Genomic DNA, 12,933 nt, shown 5'->3' with positions numbered 1-12,933 from the left:
TGTCTGTATTTTTAGAAACAGCAAATATTTGCGTTTGCTAAGAAATTAAGGGCTAAAATTACCAAATGAACTTCATGAATCTTTGCCTTTTGAATCACTGCCATATTTCAGTACTTGGCATGAAGTGCATCTTCTTATCTAGAGGTTAGGCTATTTTATTTTGGCACAATATAGGACTCCCTTTCCACCTTATTGTTTTTGCTCTTTTGCTTTTTGTCTCATAAGACATTTTGTTTATTACTAAGACAGGGTGCGGTGACTGCTATAATTTTAACTTTGTTTGCTGCTCTGTAAATTTGTGTGATGTAAAAATGTGTTCAATTAAGCAAGGGAGAACCTTCCCTCTTGTGACTTGTAGCAGTATTACGTGTGTTAAAAAATCCTGTATATTGGGTGACAGTGTATTGTTTTCGAGCTAAGGCAGAAGTACAAAAATCCAGTGCAAGCTGCACCATGCCCAACCACCAATGCCTCTGGTCTAGAGCACAAGGAGCTGCATTCCCTCCTAGAATGCAGCTTAGCTTGCATACATAGCCCTGTATTCACAAAGGAGAAAGCAGGGGTGGCATGTATACTTTGTGCCCACCACTGCTGCACTCTGTACATCTCTCCTGATTCTTAAATATGATGCAAAGTGCACCAGTACCCCAGATGTCATTGTTTCTTGAATTAGCACTAAGGGCATGATATTCAACCCTTTCAACCTAGTGTTCTAGCGCTTCCATTTAGGTTAGTGTAAATTACCTCTTGGGAGGTTAAACCCACAGAGATACAAACAAGACAAAGGTCGGCAAAACATGGTCCAGCCTTGAGTACTGCAGCACTTTTACTGTGAATAGTTAAAATAATATTGCTGTATTATGCCTTGTTGTATTATGTCAAGTTTATAGATTTGTGGTCCCCTCTGGTGAGCTAGGCTGTTACTCCATTACAAAAAACTAAATCTCTAATTGTGTCTTGTTTTGATTTTAGACTCTAATCCCCTTGTTAAATATTATCTTAACTGATGTAACTTTCACACGCTTGGCAATTTGCAGAGCTAATCTCCCTTCATTCAGTGCTCACATAGCTACCTATGTAACGGCATCTCGTTAGCCTTGCCTCAACAGAGCTTCACAAACATGTGGATTAATTCAATTACCATCCTACTACATGGGACAGGAAGTGAGACAGGCCTGGAATAGTGCAATCTGGGGATTAGATAATGGCCACAGTGCAATTATGTATGCCTTCAGAATATCATTACTCTTGTGTTATACATGAGACTGCCTATAGTGCTTCTTTCCTTCCAAAAGCACAGTGTCTGGCACATTGCATTAACATCTGCTTGGGTTGTGCGTCTGCTCATTGCCTCTAGTGCAAACTGAGAGTCCAACCCTCAGCCCCATGGCAATGTCGGCATCTCTTTTAATGTCATGATTGGAAGTGTACTTCATTAACATCAAGTGTTTGGCAGGCTGGGTACCCATGCTTTGGCAAATAGCTATTATTATAGCTGTAAAAAGATTCCTACATATACAATACATGACTAATGTGTTTTTCACTGCCATTTAATTATTTAACATATGTATTTATCATTAAGTGTTCCTCTCTGTATGTTCCTGAACCTCTGCTTCCTGACAGGATGTTTCTGGTGGATTATGTAGTTGGGTTAAAGTGTTCCCTTTTTCATTTTTCAGAGTTTGCTGCCTCGGATTGTACATGAACCAGTCCAGCCGAGGAGAGTGGTTATCTCTCACAACATGGATAAGGCTTTGAAGGAAGGTAAACTGCAATTTCTTTTTCATTACTGTTTGGGAAGTTTTTTTTTTTTTTTATCCTTGACAATGTAATACGTTTTAATTGCTTCTTTGCAGCAGCCTGTGGGCCTTTTTGTACCATAGCTCTGTGTGTGTGTGCAGCAGCCTGTGGGCCTTTCCTACTCATAGCTGTGTGTGTGCCTTTCCTAGCAAAGCTTGGTGTATGTGTGTATGTGCGCATCAAACATTTGTTGCAGTGACAATGGGGAGACTGAGAAATACTTTGTCTTTATAATTGCAAAGGGGCACACTGCAATGAGTGCATATATTCATATTTAACCTGAAAGTGGCCTTTTTTGCACATCTAATTTATGCAGCTCACGTACTTTCTCATCTGTAGTTATTAAAACTCCAGAAAAATTGTAGCAAGTTCTAGTCACGGCTCCTGCATGCAAAGCATTGAGTATTAATATTAGCATTAGTATTAAGTGTATTTATTTTTACTTATAACTGTGAGTCACTGCAGTGAGTGGGGGGCTTAAGTGATGGTGTGTTTGTTATAGAAGGCTGGGTTGATAAATACGGTAGTTCATTTATGCACATTGCCTCCTGGTGGTGAATTTATGCAACTTTTCTCTATTGTAAGGGGAAATAATTGTGCTAAGTAAGACTTGTATTTAACATACTTTCTGCCTAAAGTTTTAATTACGAGCCATCTTTGGTTCTGTTATTTGTTGCACTGATCAGTACAGAACAGTGACATTGATAGCACTTTCATTTCACAAAAATGTAGTTAAATTAACAACCACAATGAATCCAGATTTGAACATGAAAACGCTGTGCATTTTAATCCAGGAATCTGCTCTGTATGTGTGCTGACTGGCTGATCTCTTGCCTGTCAGGACGCACATCCAGGGAGTGAAATTATATATAAGTATCTCTAATATAGAAGATATAAATTATGTGCGGTTTGGCTATGTATCTGCACCATTCAGGATGCAACAGGGGGCTGGCTGTCCCCCTCCTACAGTGCTTCTGGCAGGGACCGTTAGAACATGCCCAGCCCACAAATTAAACATCGACAGCCACCATAACGGATCTATGAGGAGCTCCAATAAAGTTTTACATTTTTAAGACAATGATCATTTTTAGCCCACAGTGAAAGCTGACATGTGTTATTTATTATTGCCTAGATTAGTAGAAATTAAAGGAGAAGCAAAGGTAAAAACTAAGTAAGCTTTTTTAAAAAAGTCTATGTAAATACAGCCATAAGCACTCACAGAAATCCTCTATCAAAAGAAACAGGATTTCTTTTCTTTTGTGTATACATTTACTTAGTCGCCCACGGTAACGAAGATTTATCGCGGGCAACTAATCTCCACGTGTGCCACTGTCCTAAAAGAGCCGTATACACTGATATATATTCTTATCAAAATTAGAAAAAAAAAATAGAATAAAGATATTAAACTCAGTATAAACATCTTGCAGATAATAAACGTCCATAATGCAGAGGCTTTATCTGTGTGCTGGTAATCTATATGCCATAAAAGAACCAAAAAATTTGAAACATGGAGGCATTTTGTTTTTTCTGTTTGCCCTGTTTAGCTCGGAAAATGTCTGTATTGAAGCAGAACTGATTTCTGAGCAGGCATGATAACACCAGTGGAAGAAATGAACACAGTAAGGATTTGTTAATATGGCAACCCTGTTGGTGCATATTGGATAACATTTCCATGTATAACTGGTGACAAATGCAGAGGCAGAAGCATTAGGGAGCAGAAGGCCAATCTATGATCTGTAGCTAACAACGTGACATCTGGTGAGAACAGTCGTGGAGGAAGACAAATTATAATTTTTGAAAAGACAGTAGCACAATTCTCTCCATCAGTCCAATTAGTAAGCACTCAGCATGTCAATTAGGGGTTACAAGGGGTAGAGATATTCACATTTTGTCAACGGCAATTATATAATAATGCAGATGAGGCCATGTTTGGCATTACAAACAATATGCTTCCATAGACTTGGCTGGGACGGAAACAGATATATTTCTATTACATGTACAGTTCATGACAACAAATCTTCCAGTGTCTTGTAAGATGTTAAACTGGTTAACACTCGATGCAGGGGGATAAGCCAGCGGCCCTTTATAGCACCGGATAATAAGGCTTTTGAGCATTTTTTTTCTGTGCAGATGCAACGTGTTTAATACCTTTGTCTTACAGCCACACGCCTCTTTCAAAAGCTCACCGTGACCGTAATGTATACTGATATGTTTGCCTTAAGGTGCAAAAATCATTGGGCATTTTATAAAAGGTTTTATATAAAATGAAGCATTTTTTTGATTTTGCGAAGACCTTTTAACACTAACCCTTATTAAATTCTTGTTACAAAAACCAGCGGCAGCCATGGATGGTGAGCAATAGCCAGAATAATCCTGGTATATAAAATGTGTAATTAGTCTGTATAGAACTAATTGATGATCATGTTGTTCTCCATACATTCATTTCAAAATGTACTTTTTCTTTCTCTAGATGTATTTATTTCATCCTGCCTTAGTGAGCAGAAAGCTTGACAGGCCTCTGCAGAGATGCCTAATTGAATTAGAATAGCAACATGCTTCTTGTTGGCTCACGCAGACTTTTATTGATGTCCGAAGAACTGACATTTGGTGCAGCGCTTGGAAGCTAATTTGTAGTGACAGCTTTGTAGGGCTGGGAAGGTGGAAGTCTCCATCCCTTGTGCCTCATTGTCCCTTTCTGACTCATTCATTTTGTAGCTGCTATTTGCCAGCCTACTTGGTGTAGCATATAATTTTCCTGCTATGCCATCCAACTGTCACAATTATTGTTTATACTTTCAGCTATTCTGATTTGCAGCTCGCTTAAAGGGGTTGTTCACCTTTGAGTTAACTTTTAGTATGATTTAGCAAGGGATATTCTGCAATTTCCAATTGGTCTTTTTTATTTGTAGTTTTTTTTTTTTTAATTATTTAAGTTTTTGTTCAGCAGCTCTCCTGCTTGGAGTTTCAGCAGTTATTTGGTTGCTAGGATCCAAAGTACCTTAGCAACCAGGGTGTGGTTTGAATGAAACTGGTATATAAATAGGGGAGGGGGGACCTGTAAATATTAATAATAATAAAACTAATAATAAAACTAGCCTCACAGAGCAGTAGTTTCTTTGGCTGTCGGGGTCAGTGACCCCCCATTTGAAAGCTGCAAAGATTTAGAAAAAGAAGGCAAATAATTAAAGTAAAAAATAAGTAATAAAGACTAATTGAAACGTTGATTAGAATTGGCCATTCTATAACATATTAAAAGTTTACCTAAAGGGGAATTACCTCTTTAATAGGGACCCTATAGCTTGTTGTTTATTCTATGTATGTAGAACAGCATCACTTATGTTTGTTTTTTATTTTTGTAAATGTTCTTTTTTTTATTTCCAAAAAAATAAGGTTAACAGGTATAATCTGCTGTATCGCAGGAGAGCCAATGTGGCCCCCCAATCCAATGGAAAAAGCAAAACAGATCTGCCCAATTTTCAGGGAGGCCCCTTGTTAGTGCCAATACACACAGGACTGATGTCGGCAACTGAAATCGGCCTGTGTATGGTCACCTTAACTTTGTTGTTTTATCCAATTACATTTTGATGCACATGCACGTGATGCCTCCTCAGCCTTTAGTTTGCTGTATTTACTACTTCCTATGCAGAATTCCACTCTCATATCAATAGTCTCTACTGCTGTTAGCCTGCACAGCATGTACTGTTCACTCCCTTCCACTCCCTGTACCCAGGCAGCCATTGCACCTCTTACAGATGTATTATAAGGTTTAATGTATTCTCTTACTATGCATTTATAAGTATATTTGAAGTCACTGAGGAGTTATAAGGTTATGGGTAATCTGCGTATTGCTCATATAGTATTAGTTCTTATAGTTATAGGTATTATAGTTATATTGCCCCCACGCTATAATTATAAGGATGTTATAGGCTCAATTATAAAGGTCAGAGATCTGCTTATTAGTCATGTATTATAAAGTATAAAATGCCCCTACTGTAAATCATAGGGCTGTTAGAAGTCACTGAGGAGCTCTGTGACATATAAAGGCACAAGGATGCTGCCTAAAGATGAAAGAATTGTGATACGTGTTTATTAACATTCTGTGGGTATGTGTGTTGGTGAATGCCAGGCTTTGCTTTCATGTGTGCGCGTAAGGTATGGCACCAGCAAACACAAACCATTGCAGAGAGCGCCAACATGAACATGCTCCGTCCACCACTCTGAGAAGCAGATTTGTCAATGTACGCTGAATTTTTTTTTCTCCAAGGCCTACAAAATAAGTGGATGAATGTAGATATTTTCTCCAACTACAGCTGTTATTTTCAGGCTCAGCCAAGGACAAATAATGAGAGGAACCTGAATGAAGCAATGTGGTTGTTGGACTAAAAATATCTGTGTAGTGTAAAGCTAGTCAAACACAGAAATATCTTCTATTAGTAAAACAGGCAAATCTTTGCCCAATTTTTTACCTGGGTTGTTGGACAAGTAAGGCCAATGCAATCATTTTATCCTTAGATTAACAATCATATCACAGAATGGGCCTATGCAGACCCATGTAGTCCTTGCTCACATGTGTTCTTCAGTCTTCATGGTCAGGCTATTGTGTTGGCTCCTTATTGTAAGAATATCTTGGAAAAGGGGAACTATCTACTCATTTGTATATCCTGATACTTCTTTGACCTGCATTATGTGTCAAATTAAAATGTTTAAGTAAGCAAAGATCATCAGAAGTGTAACAGTCAAAATATGAAATAAGAAATAAACTACAGGTATAGGACCTGTTATCCAGAATGCTTGGGACCTGGGGACTTCCGGATAAGGCATCTTTCCGTATTTTGGTCCTCCATGATTTACGTTTGCTATAAAATCATTTAAACATTAAATAAATCCAATAGGATTGTTTTGCCCCCAATAAGGATTAATTATATTTTAGTTGGGATCAAGTACTGGTACTGTTTTATTATTACAGAGAAAAAGGAAATAATTTAGAAAAATTAGAATCAGTTGTTTAAAATGGAGTCTATGGGAGATGGCCTTTTCGTAATTCGGAACTCTCTGGATAACGGGTTTTCGGATAAGAGATCTTGTACAGATACCTGTACCACTAAAACTACCACTAAAGTAGGCCAGTGCACTTGTGCTATCTGCTCAGAGTTGTTTTATCAACTCTTATTTATTTTTCACAGTTTTACCAGTTTAATTTAAGAAAACTTTAGGTCATCAGTTCTTGTTCACTATAAATAGAGAAACATATGAAAGTTCTGCTTTTGAAAGCCTTGAGAATATTATTTATCAGAGTGCAATGATATATGTTTTTGTCCTGAGGATCTGTACTGTAAAGTTGTATTTTTAGATCTACTCTTGGCATTTTGTGTGCCAGGTATTGTCCCTGCATAGGTGCCAATTTGTTGGATATTGTGAATCCCTGTAGATGCCCTCAATGCAGAAGTCTGCTGTGTCTCTATGTAACACTATCATATCACATATAACACGTATGTGATCCTTTATCTGGAAACCCATTAGCCTGAAAGCTCCAAAGTACTACAAAAAAATTCTCAGATGTCAAAAACACGATTAGGGATATCTACCATTTATCCTTTGATAATATATTTGTTTTCCATGCGTGGTTCCGTACAATGTTTGCATGGGTTGGTAAAATTAATCAACTGCCATGTTAAAGGCAAGATACACCCTGTATATAAGTAGGACTTACATTCCCTTTACTTTCTGTAAATCATTGGCCTGTTAGTACTTATTCATAACTCTGTGTGATGTCATCAGTAAATTGTTGGGCAAGTTTTAATGGAACACAGTGGAAGGCCAACATGGCTTTAAAATTATATTCGCTAAGCATCTGTCACAAGAGTACACTTATTTTACTTACTAAAACCCCAACTGGTCAGTAGTATAAAAGTAATGTAATGTGGCTCTGAGGGGAAGATAACAAGGGCATTTATATGTATTGGTGATTAGAAGGCATGAAGTCATGGAAGGACTGGTGCCCTCACTATCAATGGATATTGAATACATTTGTTTCCAGTTGTGTAGCAAGGTAGAGCTTTAGCTTAGTTGATTTACTACATTTATATTGCACAGTTAGTGTGAAAGTTCCACTGTTCACGCTAAATACATTTATTCAAATCGGCAAATGGACTAGATCAGGGGTGTCTAAGTAGAGGTGTGGCTCTCCAGAGGATTTTATGGCCCCCTGTCTGCTCAGAGGCTCCATAGACTTCACTGTATGACATCATAATTTTAAAGAATCTGACCCTCCAACAGGCTGTATGGGATATAATTGGCCCGCTACATGTAAGTTGGACAGCACTGGACTAGATAATAAGTAGCTAATGATGTTTCTTGTCAATATGCTTATCTTTGAAATAGTTTTGGAGCTGTGGAAATAACCTTTTAAGGCTGGCATACATCACATCTTTGGTTGAAATGTCATACTTTGCATCTGTGTCCCTTATCTCAGATAAGAGACGCAGACTTTTATTTCTCTACAGAGAAATCCAATTTCAGCAACACGATTGTCTCTTGCTGATTATGTGTAATAATTCCTTGCTGATCCTGAACAGAGACATCATGAATGCAAATACGCTTCTAGGCACCTTCATTGTAATAGTGAGTAATTGTGTGATTCTTCAATTTGCATCCTTATCTTATCTGTTTATTTCATACTGTGGTCACTGCATGCAAACAATAACGTTTGCAGGTCTAGCTGCTGCAGTTCTGCAAACTCCATTTATACTAACCCCCATGTGTAATGAGACACTAAAGGTGGCCATACACTGTAGGATTCGCTTGATTTGGTCACCAAACGAGCAAATCTTCTCCCAATCTTCTCCTTAAAGGACAATGAAAGTTTAATATAAATTAAAAATAAGTCTAAAGGCATTCTTTTTAAGTACTTACTGCATATCTAAATTCCCAGATCCCTGCTTGCTTCTCTGAGATATGGTGCTGGCAGCCTACAGCAGTGTGAAGCCTACAGTGACATCACTAAAATCTCTCTCCCCTTCCTGTAGGTGCCAGCGGCAGCCTTCCTATTCTCTGAGCATGTGTGTAAATTGATCCTGTCTCCTGCTCTGAGCTACACATGCCCACCAGCCAATCAGAAGCGGATCTGGCAGAGGGGAGGGTGGGAGGGAATGAAACACATGTGCAGTATGAAGCAAGGAGGGAAAGGAAGGGAGAATACCTTTTTAGAGATGGCTGCCTGTTCTAGAAAATGTGAAGTAAGTGTGACTGAGTAAATATTTGATTAGGTGAGCCAAAAGTGTGGTGTTTTTACTAAACAATAGGAGGACTATTGGGCAGTATGCTTTTTAAATTTTGACTTGCATTCTCCTTTAAAGGTGGGCGATATTGGGCGAATTCAGTAGTTTGGCCCTAGGGCATAGGAGCCGGCATCAATGAGCCGATGTGGTTCCCAATCCAACAGAAAATCAAACCTGCCAGATCGAGATCTGCCCAATTTTAGGCCAGATATCGGTCGAGTAGGCCCGTTGGTGGGTGGCCATACAGGGGCAGATAAGCTGCCGAATCAATAAAAGACCTGAATTGGCAGCTGAAATCTGCTCCTGTTTGACTGCCTTAAGTTTCCCCATTAGCAGTAACCCATAGTAACCAATAAGATGTTTGCTTTTAAACCGGTGACCAGTAAGTGCTGCCTGCTGATTGGTTGCTAAGGGTTACTGCTTCTGGGCAAACTTAGTTCCTTTTTTATTACATTAAATACCAGGTAAAAACCTGAGCTCTAGAGATATACCTGCATATCGTTCTGACAACATTTATTTTTAAATGAATATAGTCCGTTGGACCTGGCTCGTGTTCTGATCTCATGACCTGTAAACCCACAGCACTTAATCAATTTCCTGAGCTCTTAAAACTAATTTTTAGAAACTGCATCTTTTTATCTAGTAATTTTGATTTTAAATAAATATTAATTGTTGCATTTGGTGTGCATCTGCCATCAGTGCAAATCATTGCTGAATAAGGCACATGAGATTATATTGTATGTTATACCTTGTGACAGTATAAGCCTCTATACATGCATCTTGCCACATGATGCTCTCTATTTCTAGGGCTAGAACTAGGGGTAGGCAGCAGAGACATATTTCTTGAGCACAACTGTGGTGGGTGGACTGACCTCTATCTTCCGATTTGAGGGGGGGGGGTACAATGACAACAAGGGGCTTGCCTGGGGTGCTAGTAGACTTTGGGCCTAGATCTGTTTATTTCCTTAACTGAGACCTGTGAGAATTATCATCCTACTGGATCACAGCAGGTCAAAGGGACCTTCTGGTGTAAACTATAAGAAGTCACCAGAGTGATATAATTGCAATTTTTTTACAGGTCATGAATTTATATGCTGTGTTATTATACACACATTTGTAAGGAAACCTCCTAAATAAAGCGTCTTTAAGCTTTGGCCTTGGAGTTCTTCTAATCAAAGTGGTATCTACCACCCATATCTACAGGTCTGAGGCCATGCTTCTGTCGCCACATTATTGCTGATGTGTGATGGCGCAGAATTTATTTTTAAATATTGACATTAGATGTTCAGGTCTGAAATATTTATATAATTTGTAAGTACACTGTGTCCATTTACATTGCCTCAGCTAAGCCTTCTTATCTCTTTCCATCTCATTGTTAAATGAACTGCAGGCATTTCAAGCAGCAGTGTAATAAATGTTAATGATCCTTTTCAGTTAAAGGTATTTGACATGTCATCAAACCACCAGTAGTTTAGGAGTATAAGGACAGCACTTTAACTGAAAATAAACTTTTTGCAGGGCCCTATATAAATGGCAGCAAAGAAGCCAAAGGTAGTGTAACAAGGAATTCCTCTCCAGACCTAAGAACTTAGGTCTGTGCTTGAGAACTGTTATATTTGTTAGCGCTCTACCAAAGGATAGCCACTAGTGATGGGCAAAATAATTTGGCAGTCATGGATTCGCAACAAATTTCTGCATTTCGTCATTGGCAGATTTTTTTTGCGAAACAGGCACCAACATTTGTCACGCGAGTAAAAAATTGATGCGCATCAAAAAAAGTTTGGCGCATCATTACTTTGATATGACCTGCACAACAATTGTTTGACATTTTTGCCGTTTCACTTTGCCCAAAAAAAGCGGCAGACAGATTAACTAATCCCTAGTAGCCACTTCATGGCTTGTAAAGTCTGGTTTCTGGTCATACTGCAGTTAATTACCAATTACAGATCCATTGAATCAGGCTCTAGCATGTCTCCAGTGTTTACTCTAAATCCTTTTGTAGCTGTGTGCACAGAAATAGCCTTTGTGCTCTCAAATGCTTTCATAGCTCTAGTGAGAAGGGCAATTTGTAATGCTATGGAATGTAAAGCGAGCGGCCTGTGTCCAGCAGCAACAAAAGCAATTCCTTGTTATTGTACTATATTCTGACTCAGAGCTGAATAAAGATAGCATCAGAGGCCTGCACAGCATTAGACATAAACATGAAAACTGTTTTGATCTCTGCTTTCTAATTATAGATGAGCCAAATCATTTCTAGGAAAGGCTGTTCCTATTTATCACCTATATAATATATTGTAGCTTACTGAAGTACACTCACCATGCTAGCTTAAACTGAATCTGTTTTCAATTATTTATATAATGCCAACAAGTTATAAAGCACATTACATACTATTCTAGCAAATAGGGGAATCAATGTAAATTAACAAAAAAAAAAAGTGCTGCAGAATGAAACAGCAGGATTACACTGCCCTGCCCATGTTTCCCTAGATCTGTTTTACAAGCTTTCCCTGTTTAATCTGCCCTGTTTAACTATTTAGGAGGTAATAGTCAATATTAGCAAATTACCTTAAAGGGATACTGTCATGATTTTTATGGTGTACTTTTTATTTACCAATTTTGTTCTTGAACCAATCTGCTGTCATGTGACAAATACTGTTTGTGTTAAATTTCTTATAAAAATGTATGTTATTAAAGAACAAATGGAGTAAAATATGTCGGCCAATGTCCGGCAACTATATCAAGAAATACAGTCAAAGGGTACATTTATTTACCATTGCAAAGTTAGGCCTTGTGTCTAATGGCAGTTAGTATAAATCTGATTGCAGTTGACAACTAAACTGTATGTGCTTATTGGCTGCTAGCCCTGAAATTAAGCTTTCAGCTGTTATTGTATTATCTTGCTATATATTTAGGTTGCATTGGTTTCTTTCCTTCCTGGGGATGGGCAGTGGGGGGGTGGGGATCTTTTACTACCTGTTTCATTTTAATATGGGAGCTTTCTTCCCCAACCCCTTTATGTCATGTAATGGGTTAAAGTGAGCCTAAACTTTTTATATAAGGGCTCATTTATGAATGGCAGGGCAGACTGGACCGTGCCTCCCAATTTACACATGGGGTAGGATTTTTTTTTTGTCCAGAAGCTCAGTTAATATAGAGAGTGGTATTATAGAAGAAGGATGAGGAATATAGAGTCCAACAGAGCTGCAACTGTGTGAGAAACACCGCTTTAGACTAACGCTGAACTTCATCTCGTATAGTAGTTTTCCATAAATCAATATTGTATTTTATTCTTCTCCAAAAGCTCAAGTGATTGCTTTCAGATTATGCATTAATAGCCCGTGCTCAGTCCTTGTTGCTCTTTCTGTGTCCTTGTCTCTTTCAGTGTTTGACTACAGCTACAGGGACTACATCCTTTCCTGGTATGGCGATCTCACCAAGGACGACGGCCAACTGTATCACTTTTTGTCTGATGACTTCTGGGAGTTGGCCAGGCAACTGCGCAGTCGGCTCACCCATATTGATGTTGTCAGGGTGGTCTGCAATGATGTAGTAAAAAATCTTCTGGCGCACTTCTGTGAGCTCAAGGCTGCGAGTTCTAGGTAACAAACCAAAGTGAGCACCTGCAACCCTTTCATATTTAGCTCAATACCTTGCCGGCAGCACCCACGTTACCATTACAGTACTGCTGAGGCATGATGTATGTTATAGTCCAGTTATACTGTAAAGCTACCTTATGACTGGACTATAACATACATCATGCCTCAGCAGTACTGTAATAAAATATTATGTGCTACATTTTCCCTAGTAACTCATTACTACATTCAGATATTTGTTGTTCATTAGTGTCTAGCTGCAT

The 12,933-nt window shown here is 38.5% G+C and overlaps 1 protein-coding gene across 3 annotated transcripts in view; it reads left to right on the top strand.

Annotated features, from left to right (window-relative positions):
* Positions 1–12,933, top strand: part of snx25 (sorting nexin 25) — a 94,799-nt gene that overhangs the window by 42,141 nt on the left and 39,725 nt on the right. For all 3 annotated transcript variants that reach the window (XM_031895428.1, XM_018095719.2, XM_004911182.4), the window contains exons 2-3: positions 1,680–1,764; positions 12,460–12,676. In XM_031895428.1, the coding sequence (XP_031751288.1) occupies positions 1,743–1,764; positions 12,460–12,676 (239 nt within the window). In that variant the 5' untranslated portion in view covers positions 1,680–1,742. The remainder of the gene's footprint in view (positions 1–1,679; positions 1,765–12,459; positions 12,677–12,933) is intronic.

Source organism: Xenopus tropicalis, chromosome 1, assembly GCF_000004195.4.
Source record: "Xenopus tropicalis strain Nigerian chromosome 1, UCB_Xtro_10.0, whole genome shotgun sequence".
Lineage (NCBI taxonomy): Eukaryota > Metazoa > Chordata > Amphibia > Anura > Pipidae > Xenopus > Xenopus tropicalis.
The sequence above is the reverse complement of the archived record's forward strand: the minus strand, read 5'-3'. Positions and strand labels throughout refer to the sequence as shown.